This window comes from Halichoerus grypus, chromosome 13 (assembly GCF_964656455.1).
Source record: "Halichoerus grypus chromosome 13, mHalGry1.hap1.1, whole genome shotgun sequence".
NCBI classification, from domain to species: Eukaryota; Metazoa; Chordata; class Mammalia; order Carnivora; family Phocidae; genus Halichoerus; species Halichoerus grypus.
The window spans coordinates 45381591-45409080 of record NC_135724.1 but is presented as its reverse complement, the minus strand read 5'-3'; the positions used below and the strand labels follow the sequence as shown (position 1 = coordinate 45409080).

Below are 27490 nucleotides of genomic sequence, written 5' to 3'. Positions count from 1 at the left end.
GATACACAAAAACACACGTTCACTGTGTTATTCCTTCATCTTTTCTATAGGTTTAAGCATGTTTGAAACAAAAAGTTGGAAAAAATTATTCATTTCATCTGATTAGAACTACCAAAAGAAACTACTTGATCCAACACATGAGCCAGTAGCCATTACCAAAACTATGCTCTTCCAGCTGTCTTCATCAGTTTGAAAGGACTTCATTTATTTAAATGAGAGAAAGGTGCAGATTTACTTGGAAGGAGAGAAAGGAAAGCAGCTTCAAAGTTTGGGAGCTTGCCTGTCACGCAGATGCCACATTTCAGGAGGATGGGCTCTGTGTCAGTCTTCCCAGCTCTCCCCTACCAGCTGACTGATGGCTATCTGCGGAGACATGCAGGGGGTCCTCCAAGAGGGTATGAGTGCTGAGACAAGATAAGGAAAATGCAGTGACCCCAAACTGAAGGGAGATGGATCTCCCTGGGGTTTTCATTTGGCTGGATCTCCAAATAGGGGCAGGTAGGGAAGTAGAAAGAACTCTTAGAAACCAGGTGATAAAGCATAAAGAAATTATAATAAAATGAGCCATCCTCTGCTCAGCTTCAAGGACTGGTGACATAAAACTATTTCGTTGTAAATGAACTTATTTTTCATACTCATTATGGCAAAGAAGGCATGAAACCACTCTTAAACTAAGAAAAAAAAAAATCCACTTTAATTTTGAAACCCAAACCCTAGGAGTGAAGACTCAGGGATATTTAAGGGGATGCCTTGAAATGGAACATTGGGCATGTGGCGCTTGATAAATGTAGGGGCTTTTAAAAAATCCTGTTGTGCAAAATATTTTGCTCACCACCCAGAAGACAAAGAGAAACAGTGAGTGTTGACAACATGGAATTATAAAGCCACCCCTACCCAATTTGTTATCCACAAATATATATATTCTTTTTAATTTACTCCAACCAGCATGTTGGCCCATAGCATCCTACTTTTATGTCATTATCTCTCTGCCATACACACAAGTCATAGCTGGGGATTTCAACTCGCGGTGAAGCTATGCTGAGATTCCAGATCTCAGTGGTGCTGGCATGAGTGCTGATCTCTTCAGTCATAGAGAAGACAATATCCTAGGGAGACTGGAATTAGTCCTATTTTGCACCATTCAAGCCAAAATGCTGCTTATCAAGAAGCAAGTAATTGCTGGCTAATGGCTATGGGGGGAAAAAAAAAACCCACTGCATTTCAATCTAAGCATCTCTTGGCACATGACAATAAATAAAGCTGCGGAAAGTGGACACATCGAGTGGCAACGGTTTCTTGAGGAGGTTAAAGAGCAAATAGTAAAAAGGCAAGTTACCTCATCCGACTGGGAGGGACTGATTCTGGGCATTGGCGACACTTGTGGAGTTTTCAACTGCGTGCTGTTGCTATCTGGCACGAGCTCTCGGTGGACCGTTTGGATGTGGTTCTGGAGTTCGCTTTCAGACTCAAACTTAACGTTGCAGCTAGAACAGCGAGTCTTCAGTCCCCCCGCCTTGCCTTTACCCTCAATGGCACTGAGATTCTCATTCTGGCCCAAGCCCGGCCTATTCGTGCCGGGAGGGATGTTGATGCCTGGGCTGCCGCTCTTACTAAGATTCACACAGCCAGCGCACAGACCATATGGCAGGCCGTTGATGTCAAGTTTCACCAGATCTTGCTTGGAACGAAACTCTTTGAGGCAAGACGCACACTTGTACAGTTTCTGGACATGCTGGCCACGCCCTGTGGTCTGGACGGCGGACCCATTCCCTGTCTTTTGCATGTGGAATGTCCCGTGGATTTTGAGTTCTAAGGTGGAGGTCACGGTCTGCATGCAGACCACGCAGCGGAATCCCGTCAGGGAATTCCGCAAGTCAGGGTGCATTTGGCAATGCTCTAAAAACTCCTCTTCGCTCTGGAGAGGCATCTTGCAAATCCGGCAGTTCCCAGTATCAAGGCTCTTACTATGCGTGACTTTGTGTTCTGTAAGAGTTAGAAGGGAGGGAAACCGCTCTCCACAAATGGGGCACATGTAGTGTTTGACGGGGCCCAGGTGGGTCTGCATATGCTCGCGGAGGCCATTTTCAGAGAAGAAGGTTCGCGAGCACACGTTACACTTGTAATTCCCTTTAATGAGCTCGGCTTTCTTCTTCACGATGGCGCTCTCCCCGGGTCTGATGTTGTGGTCTCGGAGCTGGTGGTTCTGCAGCAGGGTCTCCATGGTGTAGGCTGCCCCACAGATGTCGCACCCGTACATCGGCTCCGAGGTGTCCACATCTTCTTCGCTCCCGTCATGACTGTTGTGGGACTCCTGGCTGTTGGTCAGCAAGGTCTGCAGCTCCACCTCCTCCTTCTGCACCTGCTCAGAAGCCCCGTTTGTGCCGCAGTTGGGAGTCTTGGTTTCAAACACACAGTGCTTTTCCCGCAAGTGTTTCTCCAGCAGAATGATTGCGTGGAAGGCTTTGCTGCAGAATTTGCAATTGTACTTCTTACTGTGAGTGGTGATGTGGCACTGGAGCTCCACCTCGGTGCCAAAAGACTCGCCGCAGAAAATGCACTTGTGCACTTTGCCTTGATTTTCCAGGTGGTTGTGCTTCACGTGGAGCTGCAAGTCAGTCTCGTTGCGGAAGTCCCAGTTGCAAGACGTGCACCTGTAGACTTTCTTCTCGTTACTGTGTTTCACAGCCAGGTGGAGTTGAATGGAAACTTTCGAGTCAAAAACCTCTTGGCAGAGTGTGCACCGGAAGAAGACAAAGGTGTGCATGTCCAGCAGGTGTTTCTGAAGGTCGTCCACTGACGTGAACTGCTTATCACAACTCTCGCAGATGTAGTAGGTTGAGGTGATCATGAAATGAATGGTAACATGCTTCAGCAAGGATTCTTGGTTGGGGAATTCCTTGTTGCACTGAGGGCAGGTCAGTTTGGGGAGCACAGTGTCGAGATGAGTTTTTAGGTGAGTCTGAAAGCTGTCCAGGGAAGTGTACTTAGCACCACACTGATTACAGATATATTCTCCAGCTGGACGCGCAGGTGCCCCACCCACCGCCTGCATCATCTTAAGAGATGTCTGCTCTATGGCCACGGGAGATAAGGGGCTCAAGGCCCTGGATTTCTTCCCATTGTGAATATAATTCAGGGCCAAGGGAATGTTTTTATGATTCTCTTTGATATGCTTGTTCAGCTTAAGAACGCTGTTGAATATTGGCGAATTCGTACAATAAGAACAAGAATAGACTTCTACTACCGGTTCCTTCGGAGTCCCGAGCACCGGAGACCCAAATCGGGAGCCACTGAGGTCACAATGGACCTGTCTTATATGCTCTTCCAGGGAAGAGTCAGTGAGAAACCCCATGTAGCAATGGGGACAAAAGAACGCATTGCTATCCTTAGCGGCAGGGTTCGCAAATCCATGAGAACATCGGATGTGTTCCTGAAGGGTGTTGAGGTCATTGACAACTTCAGAGCAGAAATTGCACTGGTAGACTATGGCAGGCATGGCAGAAACAATCAGACCTGGATCCTGAGCTTCATGCACTTGTTTCAGATGTTCATTCAGGTTATAGAGTGAGGGCAATACCTCCAAGCAATACTGACAAATGTGGGCCTGTTCTGGCTTGTCCAAATGCATCGTTTTCAGGTGAATCTGCAGAACCGCCAGACTCGAGAACAACTGCTTGTTGCAGTAAATACAGCTGTAGGTCACTTTGGCCTGTTTACTCGAGGGGACGGTCAGGTCAGGGGTTTGCTGAGCAGCCCGCTTCCTGCCCCGGCTCTTTGGGATTGGGGGGGCAGCTTCCACCATGGTCGAGCTGTCCACGGAGAGGTTGGAATCCGGAGTCGTGCTGGACACGGACGTGTAGCCCACTGTGACCAGAGAGGGGCTGTTGCTGTGGTTGCACGACTCGGCTTGCTGGTGGCTGTCCACGTGGCTGTACAGTTCCTCGACGGTGTGGAAGCTCTCCGAGCAGATGCTGCAAGAGTTCTTCTTCTCCCCGCCATGCACCTGCTCCATGTGGTTCATGAGGGACGTCTCCTCCACAAAGAGCTCGTGGCAGTAGATACACTGGAGGGCCGCTCTGTCCTCGTTTGGGGAGCACTCGGGGTGGCACTCCGCGATGTGCTTCTGGAGGTCTTCCGGGAAGTCAAAGCCTTCCTCACACTGACTGCACTTCTGAGTGTCCTTCATCTTCCAGTCCTCCATCCTGGAGCCAGACTGGGACCCATCCTTGTTTCTCTCGTGGACCTGCATGTGTCCGTGCAAGGAACTAGAGGACAGGAACCCACGGCGACAAATGGCACATTTATATGGCTTGTTGGACGTGTGAGTCTTTAAGTGGATCTTCAAGTGATCACTTCTGGAGAACGCGGCATCACATTCACTGCAGTGGTACTTCTTGTCCCCCGTGTGGAGTTTGATATGGCGGTCTCGGCTCCGCTTGTGTTTGAACAGCCTACTGCAATAGGTGCATTTGAAAGGCAGTTTGTCACTGTGACTCTGCTCATGGTGCTTTAGGTAGCTGAGGCGGCTAAAGGACTTGTCACAGAATTGGCATGGGTATGGGAGTCCAGGGCCACCTTCTTCCTCGCCAAAATCGCATCCTTCTCCATGGCTAGGGGAAGTCTGGTCCTTGCTAGAAGGTGAGGAAGCCGGCCAAGAGCAGGTGGGATCATCTTCAACATCCACTCCATCTGCAATGAGAAGCAAGGGAACAATTCATCTTATGTGCTGAGAACTCGAGAACAAGTTTACCATACCATTTCAAAAAGTCCATTAACAGTTGGACCATCTAGAACCTTTTGGGAGTGGGGGGGGGGGAACTGGAGGCCAAAATATTTGAGTGGAACACTTTCAAATCTGAGCCCAAAGCTTTTATTCTACATTTACTTTTTACTGGGTTGTAAAATATAAAAAGATATTAAATAGTTCTATGTCTCAATTACCCCTCTTATTACTTTTTATCATTTTTCCTTAGAAGCAAGGTATATATTACGCATCGACAATTTTATTAAAATGCAGATTTTAATATATTTAATGTTTCTTCTGTATTCATCCTAAAATGATTTGCATATTATGTGAGCATCTGAAGAACCAAATGAAAAGAGGAAATTTTATAGGAATGATTTAAAATTAATGCAGTCAACCCAGATGTCTAATATTTAATAAAAAAGTCCCTCTGCATTTTGCTTGTTTTTCTATAAAAAGGCAATTCTGAAGACCAAAATCTTTTATGGGGTTCTTATTGATACAGACCTTATTGCTTTCAGCAAAAAAATATTAAAAAGTAAGCACATGGAGGAAGACAGAAAACACAATAATAATTACGTCTTGTGTAATGAAAGACAACCAGGCTTTCTTCAATAACTGAAAGATTCGAATACCATAGGCCAGAAAATGGATTATTAAATGTTAGTAGGGTACCGCTAGATATTACATGTAGCTAGGATCAGCCAGGATCAAGAAAAAATGAGAGTTTCACAAGGGCCAGATTGTAATAGTGTATTTTGTTTGGAAAGTTCAAGAGGTGGCCCACCATTTCTTCCTTTTGCAAAAGCTTCAGCAGCATGAACTTCCTTAGCCAAACAGGACCTGCACTTTGAGGTGAGCAGAGACAAAGCGACTTGTGAAAAACTGGAAACAGGAAAAGTGATAAATGATTATGGTAAATGCTGAAAGATTTATGAGTAACAAAGAAAAGACAAACAAGACTGAAAGCCAGATATAACCTTAGCAAGTTATCCATAAAGCAACTCTACCTTATATTAGGTGTTTTTTAACTATGTTCTTGGCAAACGTGCACTCCTATTTCTGTTGCTTTCTTAACATCCAAGTGGAAAATAAGACCTTCTCAAGTAGGTTGTAAAACCTCTTTTTTGCTTTTCAAAACAATCTATCATTCAAGACGAGAAGAAACTGTAAAAGCTTTTCACTCTGCAAAAGAGCAAGATTTTTCAGAAATGCAGACGAGTAAAGACTACCGAGTGGAACTGGTGGGCATAGTGATCCTAGTAGGATAATAGGTTCAATTAGAATATTATTAGGATATTCTAATAAAATCCGATTAGAATGTGATCAAATAAGTTTTTACATTCTTCAAAGCTTAAGTTCACTAGCAAGCTATATTATTAACATAAAAGTAGAAACTGGCAAGCAGTATGTAAACAAATTCCACGTCTGCTTTCTTTAAGGTAACAAGATTTTACTAGATTATCAACCTCTTGCTTATCCACAGGAAACAGATGAGGATCATTCCTTTCCTGCATCTAGAAACTGATGACAACACCATCTCACTATCAATGCCAGATGGCAACCATCTAACTCTGAGAAAACAAGCAAACACCATTCCTGGATCTCTGCCCACGGCAACAAAGCTTCGCAATACAAGTTGAAAATCGCATGATTTTGCATCCTCATTTATATGAGTCTGTAACCCAACATGTTTCCAGCGTAAGAAAGGGTCTGATAATTGTGGGTCTGATTTAAATTTAAAGGTGAATGCGTAGAAAAAACATAGACAGATAAGCTCAACTCACCATCAGACAGATAGAAAAACGATTTTTAAAATTTTAAAACAAAACAAAACAAAACAAAAAAACCTCAATGGTGATTCTAGCTTTCCTTTTAAAAAACTGTAAGGCACCTAAAGACACACCAAAGTTTTAAAATATTTCTCTTAAGTGAAAGCAATTGTTATTTATTAAATTTGCTCAGCTTTCTAGGTAAAAATCTATATTTCACATTTATCTTTTAGGCTTATATCCTGTTGTTGCACTGAAAAATATTTTCAAACACATCATCTCATTGGTATAGTTGGGAAAACAGTGTATCAGAATTTGTCATGAATCTAGACTCGAAGAAAATAACTACTGACCCTAAAAATTTAGCAAATGAACTTACTATTAAATTGCAGATTGTGTCCAGGCATGATATACTATTATACAAATGTACAAAGAATTACAGAGCAATCGACCACTATAAATAGTGTGCAATCCCTGATACCACTCTTAAATCAGGTTCTTGTCTGTGGGCCATGCCTGACTCTACCTATTACATAACTGTTCTCTTAAGCTTGTAAATTTCAACATGTCAAGTGAGCTGAGGGTTAGGATCAAGTTTTTACTCAACCAGGATTCAAGGGAGCTGGAAACCTTCTCTTCTGTCTCTCCGACCCCTATTATTTGGTCTTGGGGGAAAAGAAAGTGAAAATCACAGATGATGTGTCTTTGTAACTGAAATACATGAAAACAGAGTACAGGATTCAGAAGGCTTAGGCTGGGGGATGGAATAGACGGAGCAGAGTAAAAAGTTTGAGCAGGGAATGCTACTTTTAGAAAAATAAATAAAGGTTTCATGAAAGGCTGATTTCTATTTTAAAATCTAAATGGTAAAAAAAAACTCATTTGCTAGTACTATAAACGGATGTGTGCTTCCAGGGACACACAAAGCACTCAGTGACAAAACTCCCAGTGGGGTTGGTCCCGGCTCCAAGGGTATCAGTCTCCCAAGACTTTTGTGGTGGTGATGGTGGTGTGGCCAATATTCTCTGAGGTCTACCTAAGTCTTCGAAAGCTGCCTGTCCCCATGAACTTCAGCTTTCTGGCAGTCACCACGCAGACTATGTTTAGATGGCTAATATAGATTTGAACACTTTCAAGTTCTTTTTTTTTCACATGGAAGAAACTATGGAGGATTCTTCCAGAGCTGGTTTCTGAATCAACTCGAACTCTCTTTTTCCCCTCGGCACTGACTAAGTGCTACTTACAGGAATGTCTTTCTATGTAATGGCAGGTTTTCTGCATTTCGATGTGAAGTACTTAACATGTCCATGTTACATTTTAATTTTTGGAATCACTTCACACTAGGTGACTCTCAGAGAACTGTAGCTCTTACAGCCGGGGGAGGGGGCGGGGGGAGAAAGAAACTTTGCTGGAAACCAGCTCCGCGGCCTCCAAGTCTATTTAAAGATGCAAATGTGTGTGCATAGTTAGTGCAGATGTTTTTCTACAGCAACTGTACTTGCTGAGTTTCACCATTTCCATAAAGCACATTAAAACAAGTGTGTGAACACTCCAAGATGAAAGTCTCCAACACTCCTGAGACTTTCAGTGGAAAGTAGAGCCGCCTGACTTTTCTCCAAGCAGACAGGAATGCCCATGATTCAGCAGCCTGAGTAAATAAAAGAGGTCCTTATTTCCTAATTTTGCTGGCTGGCCATCCTGCAGCAGCCTCTGTGCTCCTGCCAAAGGGGATGCAGGACTGGAACTACACCCAGCCGCTGAAGGCCTGTCTTTGTTAGCCAGCCAGGCTTTCCCGACCATCTTCTGGCAACAAAACTGCCATATCCTGCAAGGAAGACCTCCATCTCAGGCTTGATGGTTCTCCAGTCTGCCGAAAAGGACGAAACAACAGATTTGGCCGGGTCTGTGTCAGAGGACGACAGCTGGAAACTCAGCGGCAGAGCAACACCTGTTCGGTCATATTTATGGGGGAAAGTGCTCACTAACAGAGAAGTGAAGTCACGCTAGAAGGTAGTCCACAGGAAAAAAAAGGCACCGGAGCACAAAGTACCTCTGTGATTTAAAGCCATTGGCCCCTTATGTGCCAAGCTGGGGAGGAGAGCAGAGACTGCATGTGGATGTGATTTTATCCTGGCTACTGGGGACGAACGGACGAGCAACCCCCAGAAGGGCCCATCAGTTGCCAGTCAGGGACCCGACCTGCCAGCAGAGAAAGGCTGAGGGTCCTGGCCACTCTGGCTTTCGAGTCTAACTGAAGTAGCCAATAAAATAATAATAATAATAATAATAATAATAATAATAATAATAATATCAAAGAAGTAGGAAGAGAGGATATGCAGAAAGGTTTGAGGTGATACCAATGCTTATTTTGCACCATGAAAGGCGTCTTAGCATTAGGATACGTGTCTGTTGAGGGCAGGCAGCATGCCTTTCAGAATTTGACTCTGTAACAATACGGACCATCTGAAATTATTAAGAAGAAAGTAAAATAAGATGGAGGGAATCGCTGTAGATGTCAAAGAAATTATCCAAAGCTCCGAAGTTATGGAAACTTCTGACATTTTTCATTCTTCACAGGGCTGGGCCCTCAAGAAGCTGGCTTGCTGATATCCTTCTGCTACCTGAGCTCATGCACTGTAACGGCAGAGTACTCTCTAAATTGCCCTTCGGGGACTCAGTATCATGTGTGTGCAAGTGCCACACAGCAAGGTTCCTTAACAGGGACAGGATTTACACCAATGGTTACTTTTCAAGTGAAGAAAAGCACAAATACTGACAGGTCTGGTGCCTCTGTTTTCAGGAGCACAATGACTCAGAATGAGAACGAAAAGTCAAGCGTCTGGAGTTTTATTTCTAGCTTCATAACTGACTTAGAGAGAGACCTCGCCAAGTCATTTAATCTGGCCCTACCTAGGTACTTCACCTGCAATATGAAGATAATAATTCTTGTTCCTTACCCTCTGGGGTGTTCCAGAGATTAGTGAATGTTTCTGGGGCACCTATCATCCCTGGAAGGAAAGCTGCATAAGTAAACAAAAAGATTTACGTGTGTGGCATGCATTTATGTTTCCACATGTAAGGTTCTCTGCATATAGTATAAACATATTTTAACATTTTCTTTCCTTTAATGAAACCACTGGAAGATTAGCTTTAAGGATTGGCCCAATGGAAATCTACAGTGCCTTAAGCGTTGTACGTTCAGCCATCAAGAAAATAAAACATAAATAGTTGGTGATATCTAAAAATTAATGGACCATAAATCCATGCTGACTTTGTTCCAAGTATTAAATTATCATACATAAGATATAATCTTGGGTCTTTACAGACAGATAACCTTGGAACAAGTATTTTGCTATGTAATTCTGAAGCCAAGTATGTAATTTTCAAAGTACCTCTCTTAACACTAGCAATATGGTCATTGCATTGCTTAACTTCAAGATAAGTTCATTTAGAAGATGATCTTCTAAGTGTAGAACAATAGGTTAAAACACAAGACCCACGTAAATTTCCAGGTTATTTCCTCCATCGGCTTAAAATGGTTATTTCTGCCAGCACGGCCCTATAGGAGCAGTTCTGAACTTTCATATTAAAAAGAGTTCAGAGTCCTTTTTTCATTCATTAATTACCTGAGCCACCTTAAGAGAAACGGAGAATCCCGAGGGGAATATATAGTTGTGCACAAAGACTAAGAGAAGTTAGGTACCAAAGAGAAGAGTGTCTTGTCACGTGTGTTTGACAGAGATAGGTCTCATGTTAACCTGGTGCTATCACAGTAACAATTTTACATCACCGTTTGTAAAACCATCTAACCAAATTACACAACACATTTTTAAAGCAATGGTTTTCGATGGCTAAAGGATACGGTCATTCTAAATAAACTATTATGCATTATTACACAATTGCTTCCTTTCATTCTCAATAGAAATGTCAACAGTTTTAGAAAAGCTGCAATTTTAATGATATAACTTTCATACTTTTTGTAAAAATCAACAGCCCCACATGAAATTCACATCTTTGTCATAAAACTTACTTAACTACTTGAAAATGTATACTCTTTACTGTGTGTTCAAAAGAGAAATGTAAACTTTAAAATTATTTATAATTCACAGATGCTTTTAAATTCTGTAATATTCCAAATTGTTCTAGAAGGACCAATTAAATGCATTAACAGTTAAGTTATGAGGGAAAAGAGTGGTCACCCATTAATGATAGCAGCTGTGGGGAGCAAGAGTTGGTGGTGCACATTTCTTACCACAGTATTAAGATGAATTCCAGATATCAGAGCTCACTTTCAACAACAAAAAAAAAGAGGCTCACTCTTCCCAACAATCCCTTAATGCTTCGGATGCGCCAACATTAGAGATAAGAAGTTGTTATCACCCCTCCATTGCCCTCCAAGGGTCTTTATATCCATGCTGTCTCTTTCGCCAGACACATTTCTATTTCGTGTGCAGAGAGAAGTACAAATGTTTTGCTTACTGTTGCTTAAAGTTCACTTGAACAGACGGAGCTCAATGAATTCCATCTTCCGCAGCCAAATTAAACAGAAAACAGTGCATTCTTAAGCAGTTCACACTTAACTCCACCTCTCAAATCAGAGGAAAAAGCTGACGCGCAACCAGTTAAAGAACAGTCATCATCTCCCTCAAGGAAATCGAGACGTGTTTCTGAAGCCAGACGGAAGGAAAAGTGGTTTCCATTTATGTGGGGGGTGAGAACTGCTTGACTTTTTCTATCTTTTGGCTCACTTAAAAACATATATAACTAATGAGAAGCATCAACCTCTTGGCATTCAGTAATTGGCAACTGTGTATTACACATCTGTGTACGGTTCAGCGACAGAGAGCATTCTACGTTATTTAACATGTTTCTCTTTCCTTGAATAATGACAGACACCATCACAGTGAATTTCCCAAGTCTGCTTTCTTTTTATCTCGACTATTTTGGGTTAGAAGGCATGTTGTAGTTACTTTCTTGTCTTGTATTTATATCTGACCTCACACCACAAAGAATTTGAAGCAGTTCTTCATTGATTATTTTGTTCATTCATTTATTTAACCAGCATTTATTAAGCACCTACTATGTGTTTAGGTCTGATATTAGCTTATGCACTCTAGAAATTCCATTTTTTTTTTTTTTTTAAGTTTTGGCCTCCTTATCTATACAACACCAGAAAAATGCCAACCTGCCTCACAGTAAATATTGTAAGAATCAAACATGACATTGTATAAAGGAGCTTTCTGAATGTTTACAATATAAAAATGTACTAAATTTCTACCAGTACTATGAAAGTCAAAGTTACCTTTAGGTTATAACTGGTAAATGTGGAAACAGTACAAAGGAAAACAAATTAACTATAATTTAGTTGAAGCTTTTTTCATATTGAAATTCTAATACTTTCATCTTTTTAAGATTTATTTATTTATTTGAGAGAGAGAGAGCGAGCGAGCACAGGGAGGGCAGAGGGGGAGGGCAGAGGGAGAGGGAGAGAGAATCCCAGGCAGACTTCCCACTGAACATGGAGCCCAACAGGGGGCTCAATCCCAGGACCCTGACAATGACCTGAACCAAAACCAAAGCCAGATGCTCAACCAACTGAGCCACCCAGACCCCCCTGAAATTCTAATACTCTTAAGGGTAAATTCTTTAAACAAAAGGGGTACTTTGTTTAAAAACAGAAAATAAAAATACCAAAAAACTCTTCCGAATGCTATTATAGTTATCGTGAAAGTCAATGTGCAGTAGCTATTCCTTAATAGCTGGACACACTGGGAGGTTGTGATTAACTCATCACCAAAGTAAAATCCCCATAATGGGATGGCCTGCATTCAAAATCTTGAAGCCACATTACATGGTTCTGACACCGGCCCCGTATCTCACATTATTTTACTTGTTTAGAAATTTCTTGAGGCAAATTCTATTTTGCTTCAATATCCTTTGCACTAGTGTGAAATATACCTATTAAACATTAAAAAAAATCCACGCCTTCTGGAATTCTCAGCAAATTTCTCAGTGCTACCACGCTAATCATTAATAGTTTTATATTAACCGCTTCACTGGGGGAGTATAAGGCAAAAGGGATTCTTCCCCTAAGAAAACTAAGTTTGAAAATATTTTTATTACTGAATGATGGATCTCAGAAAGTTCATTCCACTGTGTTAGTGGTTTTTTGAAGAACTGCCATAACCCACTAGAATTTTCAAACAAAGCAATCAGATTCTCTTTTCAAGAGGAATCTAGTCTATCAGAATGTTCGGTCATATTAAAATAATCTACTTTACTGAATATTTTTCCAATGTGTAGGCTTTGGTCCAAGGTTAGTAAGCTTTGGGTCACAAGGAATTATAATGGTCCTGAAATGATGTTCACTCAGGCTGAATTTCACCCGTTTATATCCACAGCACAGTAAAGCTGACATGAATTTCCAGCACTTTAAAAAGGCCACACTATATACTTCATTGCAGATAAAGCCACTGGAGAATACAAAAGTGTTGAAAGGCTAAAATTTAATTAATGACCAATTAGCACCCCCTGTGGGTTCATTGTACAGTAAAGTGATAAATATGGTGTGCTAATATAGAAAAAACTGTTATAAAGTTTAGGGGAAAATATTGCTACAATTATCTATTATCTATGTCTATTTGACATATTATAATATAATGGACCTCAGTGTTCTTGATTGTGATGTTCATGTATCTAAAATATGATAAGGACCCCTCAGGTCTGGGACAAGTTACCATTTTTTTATTTCAAGGCACAGACCTTGACTCATGCCACATTGTCAGGCTGGGGTATAAAACCCAGGGCTCTCAGCTAGCTAGTGAGTGCACCGAGCCCACCCCCCGGCACCTGCAACTCCAAGTAGTTTGTGTGGTCTACCCCTTGGTCAGTGCTGATGCATTTCATGGGGAAGTTACATATGACATTGATATTAACAGACTGGGTGATGCTGGACTGTCTTGAGACTTTGTGCATAGGAAGAGATCTACAGGAGGAGAAAATCACCAATCTGCCCTCACAGGATAGAGTTTTATGGTGTTTAACAGAATCATTAACTTTTACATTAACACTTAAGTAGTAAAACTAAAATTGAAAAATGAGGTCAGATCCCAAGTAACCCATATGATATAAGGAGTCCTTTATTTCAAGTGAGATAATGTTTGGTAAACTGTATAGGACAAAACTATTTTCTTAAAATAACTCTAACTAGGGTATGATAAACTATTTCTACACAGATCATATGGTATCAAATGCCCTTAGTGACATAGTTTTTTTTTTCTTCCATTTACCTAATTAGGCAAAATTTGCAAGAGGCAAACCTGAAAATAAGACTGATCATCAATCTGATGGATTTTCCAGGTACCTTATTCTCCCTTTATTTTTTATTTCTCACTTTTGGTTCAGTTTACTCTTCCCTAGAAACTCTACCTGAGAATAAATATAAAAATAAAATCGAAACCACTTCATCCTATCAGTTTTTTTTCTTGTTAACAGTCCTGATAAGTTATTTATGGGCGCAAAACTCAGTCAAAACTGTGCTATTCTGTGTGTGTGTGTGTGTGTGTGTGTGTGTGTGTTTATGCAGAGCTGACTAAAATGTTCAGAATAGACTAATGATTTTTGCTAAAGTAATTTTTGAAATATTTTTGCTATTTATCATTACAAAAGTGTTAATCATAATAATTTGCCATTTAACATGAGTCAATGCAAAATCATGTCTTACTGAAAACACTTCACTAAGGGACAGCTTTATGCTGCTTTTTTATGATTAACATATATTATATATAATTATAATATTTTTATTAAATTCTATATTTTATATGTTTGATTATATATTTGCATTATATATATATATATATAAACTGAGATGAAGTGTCTTGCCAAATACTCCAAAACCAGTGACAAAGTCATGCCTCAAAAACCCCATGATAATTCCTTATAATACTACTTCATTTTGTCTACATCCATGGTAATTTTAACACAGCAAAACAATGTATAACAATCCAAGGCAGTGTGGCCATAGTAACAAGACAAGTAATAAAGCTGGCTGGAGTCAGGGGGACCAATGGGAGACCCCCATATGCACCTGTTTCACAATGACATGTAGACATCTATCCCTCTGGCACCCAACATCTAGGACACAAGCAGTGTATAAAGTTCCACTGAAAACTTAATGTGCTAATATGATTTAAACAAGAGTAAATTAAGAAATGTGAGTGAGGTAATAAGGAATTTGATATGTACCTGCTTAGTCCTCTTGTGAAATGCACTAATTCTGAATCATAATTTTCATGGAGAAATTTATGACACTGTTTTTGCCTTTGAAGAGGGCAATACGGAGAGCAACACACATCTGTATGTGTCCAAGGCTTATTGGTATGACCCTTGCAAAAGCATGTTTCGAATACTCAGAGACTTTAAAACCTACTAGCACAGTTCTGGGATGCTGACTGACTCAATGCTGTCTGTTAGAAAGGGCTGGTTTCTGAATCTTTAGCAAGACTCCTCCCACATCTGAGCTCTGCTCTTTTCTCTAAAGATGAACCGATGAGGGATCAAAGGAAAGAAAATAAGTGAATTTGATTGAAGCCTACACGGAGTAAAGAAAGTAAGGGCTGTCATTCCTAACTTTTCATATATATGAAGCATAGGATTGAAGATCTGTGCGAAGTCTTAACCTTCAGGAAAAAAAAAGTATGAATTTTACCAATGAGCATACAGGTCAATGAGGGTGAGGAACATGTTATAATCTCGCACTAACGATAGCAGGTGGTAGGAGAACTAAAACCTGAACATGAGCCCATGCCAAGGCAAGTAGCTTGGTCTGTGAGTGAGACAGTTCTCCAAGTGTACCCTTCCCTAGCCCTCCCTGCTAGAACAACAGCCTCCAATGCCACCAAGTCATCTAGTTTTTAACAAGTAAATGAATAAACTTAAAATTGCTCATTTTCTTTTATTAAAGACTTCATTGTTTTTTCCATTACAAAACTAATTCATAGTAATTGACACATTTGTATACATATATACAGAGGAAAACAAAACCACCTAACACTGCTATGAATCCATGACCTGCTGTTGACAGGTCATGGCAGCCTATTTCCTAATTTCATTTCACTTCTGGCTACTGGCTAGAAAACCTTACACACACACACACACACACACACACACACACACACACACACACTCCTCCTGTTTTCCTTAACAGTGGGTCTTCCTCCTTGTCTCTTCTTTCTATCCCCTCCTCTGAGCGGGGGTGGGGGGTGGGGTGTGTGTGTGGCTCGGTCAGATCAGGTATTGGCAAATAAGAGCAGAAGAAACATTTCCATCAAACTAGAGCTGTGGTCAGCTTACCCCTCCTCATGCTCTGTTCCTTGAGACACATTCCCTACCATTCATCCCAAAGAGGGATACAACAAAGGCTCCTTCTCACCTTCCCCTAAGCTGTCCTTCCACAGTTTTTATTGCAGGTCCCCTCACTCTGCACAAGGCTGATCCTCTGCTTCAACCAGATGACCCAGGGCAGTGTTTCTTAGTATCACCCATCATCCCCTGCTCCCCAGTCACCCAAACTGTCTGCTGAAAATGCAGACTCCTAGGTTCTACCCCCTCCACTCCAGTGCCTACCAACCCTGAATTCCTGGGGATGGGGCCCAGAAATCCCCATTTTTAGCAAGCTTCAGGGTGCTTCCCTTGCACTCCCATGTCTGAAAACCACTGTAGAATCTTTTATTTCCCCTAAATCATTTAAGTCCTCTGCTTAAAAGTTTGCCACACTCAGCCATGCCTTTTCCATATTTGCTGCTCCGCACAAGAACAATGCTGATGGTGGGCTTTCTCTCCCTTAGTCAAAGACCACATGGAATCCCAGCTCTTCCAAGCAGCAGCTTTAACAAAAAGAAAACATTATTATCTCCGTTGCCTTCCCATCCCTTAACAGTTGCCCCTCCCACTTTCAGCAGGACTCCCAGCTTCAAATCTTTTCAGTGTGATGTCCAATTAGCTCCCATAAGTTACTTCCTCTCTGTAGAAGTGTTGTTGGCAACAGCTTGTGTATTTCTAGAAAAAAAGACAGTAACCGTTTTGAAGTTATGAAGTTCCAAGTACATAAAAGCTGGGTGTTACAATGATTCTGATACAGAGTTGTGAGTAAACAGCTTCTTTCAAATGTGCACTTTGCAAAGTCTATGTCTTAAACTTTTGTTGATAATTCCTTTCAAGCTGCATTAGCTTGATGAGATATATCAACAGGCAATAAAATGCAGCTCACCCCGTGAACCACTTCACCCACAGAAGATTGTCATAACTAAATACAAAGCAAACGAATATGTGAAGCAGGAAGAGGGGAAAGGGGAAAGGAGCTTCCGATAATCAGCAATACTTTCTTTTCCACTCAGGAAGGTATTGCTAGAACTGCTGATTAAATGCCTTAAATTTGGACTTCTCTAGAAACTGTAGATATCTTGTTTTTTGAACTGGCTCCTCTCAGTCTCCCACAACTTCCTGGGTTCTACACGAAAGTGTGGTATGCCATACAGTAAATTAAGCCTTCTGCTGTCAGGGCTGGAAATAGGAGGGGAGTAGAAAAGTGGCTTGCTCTCAAATGATTTTTATTGGCTTCATTTACATCCTGTTTAAGGTCTTCGGAGTAGCTCAAGGTGTCTTATCTCTGGCTACCAGCGGGTATTTTGCAGTCAAAGCAGTTAACATACTTTCTTTCTCCCTCTCCTCCTATCCCTTTCCTTCAAGCTCTCGCTCTCTTTTTTTTTTCAAGCCATGTTATCTTATCACACACATCTCTTCAGGCTGAGGAGAACCCATACTTATCAGAAGCGGTGCACTCTATTGTTGTTCGGGGCTCTTGGAGACAAATGAAAGTTTAAGTCAAAAGAAAATCAGTTAACCTCTTCCACACTCAGTTTAGAAATACTCAGGACTGTCGCACTTTTATTAGGGCTAAATGGTATGAGAAGTTTTCCCCTGTGATTCACGTGCACACAGGACATCTACCCCTATAGATTAAGAAGTCTAGGTACAAAGTTGCTGCTACCCTATTGCCTTATGATCCTAAATAATGTGGCTTACAAACATGCCTTTACAGGAGCCCTCCTGTTGGGGTGACTATCCCCACACTATAGGTCATTTATGCACAATATCACAGAAGGAGGAAGCTTTAATACATACCAGGAAAAAAAAAAAAAAACAGAAACAAAAACACGGTGGGGAGCAAGTGGGGAACAGTAGAGAAGATTAGAGACTTCTCTCCAGATGCACCTGAATCCTAAACCGTGAAGTCAGCATAAACACTAGATGGCTATTAATAACATGCAGAATACATCTTCTCTAATAGCAACACATACCTTATTCAAATCTATTAAAGAATCAGACAGTCTATGGGGGAGCCCAAGCATTGAGGGGCTTAAAAACTATAACAACAGCCTGCATCCTGGCTCCACACTGGAACTGTCCAAGGGAGCTTTGAAAAATACGGGTCTCTCCCCAGATCAAGTAAATCAGTCTCTCTGAGGGTTGGGGCCCTGGGGAGCGCAGTCAAGGTTGACGACCACAGCCCTAGATTATCACGAGTCGATCTGCAAAACCCCATGAAAGGTGGTCCAAAAGCCAGACTCCACAAAAACAAACCCCTTTATTATCAGGGCTCACCTACTCCGTGACAGGCGAGGTACATAGGGGCAGATTTTCTGCAGTACTTTGTGTCAAATGCAATGAACCAGATATTTTTTAAAAAGTTACAGCAAGCAATAGTGAATACTGCAATCACTCACCATTATCACATGTGAAAGAGCAATATGTGAACAGTTATTAGGCGTCTCATCTGTGTGTTTTATATTCCTTTTAAAAATTCCCATTCCTCTTCTCCTTCATACCCCAGCACCCCATGGGCTCCTTTATATTAGTGATAACCCCATCCTTTCACCTGCAGTGAAGGTTCTCTTAATTGTCCATTATCTTAGTGTGTCAGCACAAAGGAGCAGGGACGGAATCCTCGTCCAAACGGTTTCACCTCCCTCTCCTGAGAGTGATGCCCTTGTCAAGGCATTAAAGACACGAAAACCTGCCACTTATCAGAATTGTATTTGAATCGAACCACTGTCCTTGAAAACTGTAGGCAGGAGATGGTATCAAACCGCACCACATTGCCAGCTCCAGGTCCGCGGCGGCTGGAACAATCTGAAAAGATACTATCCAAACTTTGCCATGCATTCCTCATAATAGAATTACAGGTAAAATGAAAACATGTTCACCGATTTTCTTACGGGTTAAATACAAAGAAATTCATGGGTCAGATTGTTCAGGAATGCAATGTTAACAGCTCCAAGCCCTAGGACACCACTGAACATAAACTCACCAAGGAACCAAACCATAAAACCCTTAGAATTGTTCCACACCTCCAATTCTTAGCAAACATAAGTCAAGACTATTAAAACATCACATTTATCTTGTTATAATAAGGGGGAATGCACAACATCTCTAGTGATCTGATGAACAGATTCAAAAATGAAGCATGTTCTGAATAGCATTGAAAAACAAAAAGAATGAAAAACAGGCAAAAAATACTATTTTCAAGTGTTCAGTTCAGCTGGTGTACCTTCCATGTCTCTGCATTTCCTTGCTACTTTTTACACTTCTTTCTTACTCAATTTGAAGCTGCACTGCCTTAGGAAAAAAAAAAAGAATTTATGTGTGCTTTTAACAAGTAAACAAGTGTACAAATTAATTCAGAGAGCAGTAATTTTGAAAATTTTCTATGTTTAATGTGCACTGCAGTTAAACTACTTTTTCTGTACAAATTAATTTACTGCATCAGTGATCGATGTTTATGTTTAGGCAATTTTATTTCTCAGTATGGTAAAATTAGACCTAATAGTTGCAACCTGTTATGTCCAATCTGTCACTGAAATTCAAATTGCCTTTCTCCTATTATTCAAGGAGCAATTTGGAGGAATTAAAGCCATCTAAAAACGGAAGACAAACAATTCTCTGTAAGGACTCAACAGTCTGTGTCGTCAACCAAATCCACACCCCTGTGATCTCTCGTAAGCAGGTTCTTTCGACGTGATTTTCCTGAGGTTCTCAAACTTTCACATCTGCCAAGCCACACAAGAGAAAATTTTAGGATGAACTGAAAATTGTATCCTAAAAATGTTCAGCCTTTTGAGAGAAGTAATCAAAGATGCAGAGATTTTGTTGTTGACTCCCAAATTACAACCCAACCTTCATGGCGAGTATAAGGTGCTACATCCTTTTTTGTTTGATGTTCTTCTTTGCTTTATCTGTGAATATGCTCTTTAGTTTTGTCTTGCAAAATAAGTTTAATCCACAAATTTCTGTCTCACTGTGGAGAAATCAATGATTTAGATGCCTAAGATTTAAAGTTTGCACTATGGGTGCTAAGATTGGAAGAGTAAGACCTACTTCACAAACAAGTTTTGTTTTGCTTGGTTTTTCTCATTGTTTAGCTACAGGCTTGACCCTATGGAGTGGTTAATGCTTGCTCTATTCTATGAATACAAATGACATATCTAAATGGTGACAGTGGGAGGGGACAAACTGAAGAACTGGTACAAAGCCATCCAGCCCCAACCTATGACAGGTAGAAGGACCTCTCCCCAGCCCCAAGTAAAAGGGGACATAATCTACTGGGACTATACTTTAAATACTCTACACCATCATTTTACACTATGCTTTCGGTAGGTTCTATTTTCTTCAACAAAAGGGCTCCAAACCAATTGTTGCTCTAACCGTCACTTGGTATAAGAGAATTTCTGAAAATATTTCTTTGGTAACATTCGCTGACTGCCATCTTTTTTTTGTTCCCCAACAGAGTTTTGTTGATTACTGGGAGATTACACATAGATTTAGGAATGCTTCATCATGATGGGATAACTCCAGTTTGCCCCTATGCTTAAGTTTCCACATTATCAGTGGGAACCTGAACATTTCTATCAAACTAACCACCTTTTTTTTTTTTTCATTTTTAGCCTCACAGTGGCCAATGACTACTTTGGATTTGTTCTTACTCTTCTCTCGTTTGGCTGAAATAGCCAAATGCAACAACAGCTTGCCTCAGTGTAAGCCTATTTAGTGTCCCATACAGCCTCAGCTTTTAGGCTTCACTAGTCTCTAGGGGATACCAACTTTTATCCCCTTGGGGATAGGGGCAAAGGAAACAACCTGAGGCAGGTCTTCCATGCCCCTGACAAACTTACACACAGCTTTCCCTCTATATGGAGAGAAGATGACACCATTAAGAGGAGTAATTATTTGTAATTATTTGTTCAGAGTCATTCTACATCAGTAGAAGAGCTGGTATTGAAATAAATGAAATAAAACTAACAAGAATATAATTCTTTTGCTTGTTCTCTCTCTTTTTTTTAACTTTCCCATTATCACTTTTTAAATTCTAAGACAAACGCATTTCCTCAGACAATTGCTTAGATCATCAAGCTGATTAATAATTTCACGTCGAGGCAGGACTGATTAATGTGGATTATTCAACTGATTAATACGGTTACTAGATCACACATCCAAGTGAGCTCTAAGTGTCTTGTTTTCCAAAAAAATTTTTTTTTAATTATTGAAATGGGTTCTAATTAATGTTACTTGGATCTTCTTAAGTTTGGAGAACTTTCTCATATCATGAAATTGAGGTTTTATTTGTCTGGTTTTGTTTTCTCAGTACCAGAGAACTAAGAAAAGAACAAAATGAAAACAGAACATATTGACTGATAGCATTTTAAAACTCAGGCCTATAATGGTAAGAATCAATGGCTCACCTATAGAAATTCACTGGTTTCAAATGTCAAACTTATAAATGATGTAGATGAAATGAACTACCAGCACCTCATCTTCCACTCTCCACCAGTGCGGAGAGTCCCCACCACAGCCCATGAGAAACTACGAGTCTCCCTCTCTCCCAACAGTGGTGAATAGATGGAATTCTATCCATCCCGCCCCCTAGAGACACCTCCAGGGTACCCCTCCATAGTATTTAGCCTGCCAATGCAGAAGTCCCCCTGCTATCAAAGTGCCCGGGGAAGTTCTAACATGTAAGTGCGTGCATACACACACACACACTCACTCTTCTGTAGTGCCCCACTTGCAAAGTTCCTGTAAGAGCCCGTGTCTGTATAGCTGCTCCACCACATTGACGCTGGCATTTCAGGAAGCCCATACCCTCACAGAGACTGACTTCCACAGCTTCTAGTCAGCCACCCTCTGGGATAGAAGGAAACTGCTGGCTCTCACAAGAGTTCCCAGCCTCCCATGCATCTTCCTGTTCTAGAAGGAGCCAGAGCAGGCTCTACTCCCCGTGCTCATGAAACACAGGAAAGGACCAGGAGTGCTTGCTCCTACAGTGAATCCTGAAGAAAGGCTAGTCTGGCTTCCTTAAAGACTCAATTCAAATTCCCATCTAAATAATGCTTACAACTCACTGTGTGACTCATTGTTCAGTCACAAGCAGCCCATAGCACAAACCAAAGGCATCTTTATGAGAATTATAGAAGACACTCCAATCCAAGAAGATGAAATTCCAGAAGGTACCCTTCTTATAGAGAAACTACCAAAAAACTGTCCTTTCCACTGGCTGATTAAAGCATGGCTGGATTTCTGTCCCTTCATCCTGTTATTGGGGACTTTGTAAAATTCACAAACTGTATGTTGTGACTCTTTACTACAAACCTCATATGTTAAAAAAAGAGAGAGAGAGAGATGAGCTAGCCCAGGAACCCAATCTGCATTTACTGCATTGTTCCATTAGACAATATGTGATGAATTTCAAGTAAACAACTTATGAAATAAACTTTTGGTTGTATTGAAAACTGCAAAAAGCAAATGAATCAACGTTGCTCTAGCAAATTTTCATTGATCTCATTGATCTCATTTATGCAAAGTTGTTTAGTCTCAGCATGTCTCTTCTGAAAAGAGAATTTTTTCAATTCCATTAATTTTATTGTGGGTCATCAATGAGTACTTTTTATAATGCACAATCCCTTGACGATGTATCTTTGAGCTAATGTGCTTTTTATTCTATGCCTCACACAGTCTAGGTGGATGATGGACGACCTGGGAGAAGTGGCTTATTTGAGGCAACAGTCTCAATTGCTTTCTAAACTCATTCAAGTCTACTCCTTCTTGGTTTGACCCATTCATTCATCAAACAGGCATTTGGCTCTGCACTGGGATACAGAGGTATACAAAATGAGATCTCCACCCACTCTTGGTTTTGGATAAATACAGACACAGCTATTTAAAATGTACATATATTTTTAAAAGAGCATATATATTTGTGCATTTGTGCTCATTATGAACAAGATTTTTTAAAAATTATTAAATGAGTTTGTTACTCAAAAGCTACTACACTTCAGGACACCTGGGTGGCTCAGTTGGTTAAGGGTCTGATTCTTGGTTTCAACTCAGGTCATGATCTCAGGGTCCTGGGATCAAGCTCCATGATGGGCTCTACGTTCAGCATGGAGTCTGCTTCAGATTCTTTCTCCCTCTCCTCTCCCCTCTGCTTCTCCTCCTGCTCATGCTCTCTCTCTCTCAAATAAATAAATAAAACCTTAAAAAAAAAAAAAGCTACTACACTTCATGTATATTTTGTGAATATGCATAATATATTAGATTCCTCAGTATGAGTCCGTGGAATATAACACCACAACCAACTATAAGGGGTGAATTAACTTTCTGAAATAGACAGGATTCATTTGCTATTATAATTTTTTAATTTTATCCTATTTTCTTTTAATTCTTCAGCTAATTTGTTGGCTATATTTTATATTGGTGTTATAAGCAAAGATTTATCAAAGCCCCTAAATGAAGCTACTATTGTTAAGACTATAATAAAGTAAAAGTTACTCAGTCCCATCTTCTTTGGAAGCTTCAGTTGTTGCTTGGGGCTGATGCCACATGCCCTGGTCTTCTTGCCACCATTCTCTACCATTTCTTAAAGTAATGTTTTGCTTTCTGGTGGATTTCCCAAGTCTTACTAGCATGTTACCTTAGAGTGAGTTCAACTTGAGCATTGGTTTTCTTTCCCCACATAAGAGAGAAGTCTGTTTGATTATCATTGATGTTTTCTCTCTCCTTTGTCACCTCTCTTGCCCCAAGTCCTGACCATATCCTTTACTATGGTTGTGGTGCCCTTACTTGGTCTGCCGTCCCAGGGAAGGGTTTCCATAGTGCTGCTCATTCTATGGACTCTCCAATTTGACAGTCTCACTAATTTTCAGACTAGTTCTTCTTTCACCTCATTTCCTTTGAAACAGAGATCATTTTGAGGCTGACCCAATGAGCCAGTGAATAGATTTTTAGGTGTGTCCTGGCTACCACACTTCAGTCTTGCTCTTCTGATCCGTTCATACACTCCACATTTAAGGGTGAGACTCTGTACCTGGCACAGTAGACAGAAGTCCACCAACACCAAGACACTGAACTATGACAGTGAATAGTTCACTGAATGGGACGGGGAAGGCAGACATGTAAAAGTAGGATTGCAAAACAGTGGAATGGGGAATGCAATAAAAGCAGGGCTGTGGGATTCCATGGAAGAAACACCAACTGTATCTTGGGGGATACAGAAAGGCCACCCAAGGATGTGTTGTGCTAAACCTTAAAAAATAATCAGGAGTTTTCCAGGTATAGAAAAGGGGACTGAGCATTTCAGGCAAAAAGAACCGTATGTACAAAAGCACAGATGATGTGATCAGGGAACCGACAATGGTGTCAAATGACTAGATAGAATAACTCAGACTTGGCTGTGTATTAAAATCACCTGCAGATCTTTTTAAAAATATTGATGCTTGTACCCTAGTCCCAGAAATTCTAATTATACTAGTCTGAGGATGAGTTTAAATCAGTGGGTTGTTTTTTTTTTTTTTTAAGTTTCCCAGGGGGATGCTAACAGGCAGCCAGGATCTGGACTAGAACATAAGAGTTTGTGGGAGGAAATGGCAGAAGACATTGCTACATACAGGGCCGGGATCCAGCTCACGACAGACTTGCTTATCAAGCTAAGGGCTTTGAGTTTATTTTCAGGCACAGAGAACTGTTAAAGAATTTCAATCAGAAGAGAAGGGACTGCATCAGAGTGCTCTGGATCGGGAGGGAGTGGATGAAGGCTAGAGGCTATGGCAATGGTCCAGATGAGATGAAAATCTAAAGTAAAGGAATAGCAGGGGTGGTAGAGTGGAGGGGATGCATTCACTTGTCTAGAAAAATTCAGATCCAAAAGAACAGAACATTCATTCACTAATTACACATGATGAGTAAAGAAAAAATCGCTGGAATGTGTATTCCTCCTAATTCCTTGCCACCCATCGCACCACTGTCACTACGTAGCTGGTTAGTGCACCTGTGTGCAAGAAGATCATTAGGATGAGATGATAGCTTTGAACGCCATATGTAAGAAACAACTGTACTCCTTTCTAATTAAAGCCAGCTATCTTGAAACAGCACACACACATGCATGCGCACGTGCGCGCACACATACACACACACAGATCTCAAAGGGAGGTCAAAAGAAGACTCCAGTTGGTTAGATTAGAACAAAGCAGTCATCCCTATACAAAGGAGCCTCACATATATGTTCTACTGATGCTAGGTTAGTAACAACACCTTTGAACCTATGTGATATGCCAGTGGAACATTATGTAGGAAGAACACAGGCAAAGACGACCACAACAGAATACGAAGCAAGAACACTTCTATGTGATAACATTCCTTCTTGTTCTCGCTCTCCTGGAAAAGTTTTTGCAAGAATGAATGTATGTCATGATGTTATCAATTATGTAGTGGCGGTTTTAAAATGTAAACTTCTTCATCTGGACTTTTAGGGAAAGATAACCTTTTGGTTTTCTAAATAATTTGAGTTAGTAAAGATTATTTGGAAAGTTATGTTGATATTCACAACAATCCCTTTACCTGTGTACTTTTCTAGCTTTACCTAGATAAAGAACTTTGTATAAACCCTCTACATACTTCCCCCACTTACTTACTCTAATAATTAGTCATTAATAACAAAGTGTAAATATTTGAGGCATTGGCATGTGTCCACAAATTTCCTTCTGTCTTATATAGATAATGTTACAAGTGTGCACTCCTTTAAAATTCAAGTAATGAGCATTATTAGAATCATCTAATACTACTGAGGACCTATTAATGCTTAAACAATTTATTTAAAGAAGGGTTGGCAAATTAGGCCGGCAACCTAAATGTACCTGTTTTTGCGAATAAAATTTTATTGGAACACAGCCATGCTCATTTATTTACATATTAAGCATGAGTTCTTCCATAAAGCACAGTTGACTACTTATGACAGAAACAGTATGACCCACAGAACCTAAAATATTTACCATCTTGATTTTTACCGTAAAAGTTTGCATAACACTGTATTATAGCATTGTCTTATCATGTATTAACAAACCCCTCTCATATACTAAGAATAAATATTTAAGACATCGTATTTCTTTTTTTTAAATCTCTGCTGTCTTTACTAAAATAAACAAATTCGCCTTTGCCTAAAAATGATCGAAATATCACACTTCGGGGGAGGGTTGGTGAAGGCTGGTCCTCATATTCTGACAAACTATATTCTAACCTTAACTACATAAATTTAACTCTGCTAATGCCTGTTAAGGAATTTCATCCTTCAATCATTTTTCATGTGTCCATTGTCTTTTTAGTTCTGTAATTCATGAATACTTTCTCCTACAAAGCAAGTTTGCTTCTAGAATCTATTGTATATTATTTAGCTGTCTGTGACTGGGTGGCCAAAAATAGTCATTGGTCAACTTTCAGGAAGTATCCAATAGCAGATACCTACATTATTATCAAGAGATTTCTTTGCCAAATCCTACTGTGGAATAGATACGGAGTAAGATAGCTATTTTTTCTTGTTTCCGCCTTCTTTAAAACTGTCACATTTAAATTGGTCAGAATTTGTTCCTTTTATTCCCCTAAGGATGACTGCTATATGCATGAATTTCTGCCTTCTGCAAAGACTCTAACAATCTTTCACCTATTGGCCTTAGAGACTGGTGTCTGTATGAGTGTCAGATTCTTCAGAAACTAGCTGCCAAACGTGTTCTCTTCCAAATAGTGAGCTCTGATCTCATCATTCCCTTTTGTAAGATGTCCTGGCATTCAGGAAACCATGTGAATTATACAGATCTTACAAACTTTGATTTTGGTTTCCCTCAAACACCATAGTTTCCAATATTCCTATTCCAATAGCAATTGTTTGGTTATCTTGAAATTTAAGGTGCCTTATGCAGAAATCATGCACTTCCATTTAGTTAAAATAATTGTGAGGTAAGGGATTCTGAAGTGAAAAAAATATTTTTTAAATATTTTTTAAGTATTACATGTGAAAATATAGTCTACGAAATGTTAAATTTTAGATCTGCAAAAATATGCATATGTTTGATATCATATAAACCAATCAAATAAATGAGTTTTTTTTCCTTCTGCTTGGATCTTCTAGAAGGAGGGTGATATATATAAAATTATTTTGAATATAAGGCTTTAAAGGGACCTGTCTGTTCTCAAAGCTACAGATTTTAATTCTATATTGCACTTCTGTAGGTGGAAAATGTCGGATTGCTCTGTCCTATTAAGAATAACAATGCTTGATCAAAAAAGAAACAATAGCATTCTATGGGACTGGCTTTTTCTTTCTCCCTTTCCACTTCTATTTGCCAAACTGCCCACTCTGCTTTTTATGTAAAACTGCAGATGTCTTCTGATTAATCAAGATTCTAATACATTCCAGATGAATAAACAATTTCGGCATTGCAGCACGTACCACTCTTCTTAAACCCAGGATTTATTAGAGTCGCCTGTTCCAAGATCTCTTAACTTAAAAAAGATGGTCTATTGTTCCTATTTCTACAGCAAGGGCCTAATAAATGCACTGAAACTATGTCTTTGTCCCTTTGCGATACAATATTCA

The 27490-nt window shown here is 40.3% G+C and overlaps 1 protein-coding gene across 7 annotated transcripts in view; it reads right to left on the bottom strand.

Annotated features, from left to right (window-relative positions):
• ZNF521 (zinc finger protein 521) overlaps positions 1 to 27490 on the bottom strand; it is a 272111-nt gene that overhangs the window by 153413 nt on the left and 91208 nt on the right. For all 7 annotated transcript variants that reach the window (XM_036098162.2, XM_036098156.2, XM_036098159.2 and 4 more), the window contains one exon: positions 1337 to 4689. In XM_036098162.2, coding sequence (XP_035954055.1) covers positions 1337 to 4249 — 2913 coding nt within the window. In that variant the 5' untranslated portion in view covers positions 4250 to 4689. The remainder of the gene's footprint in view (positions 1 to 1336; positions 4690 to 27490) is intronic.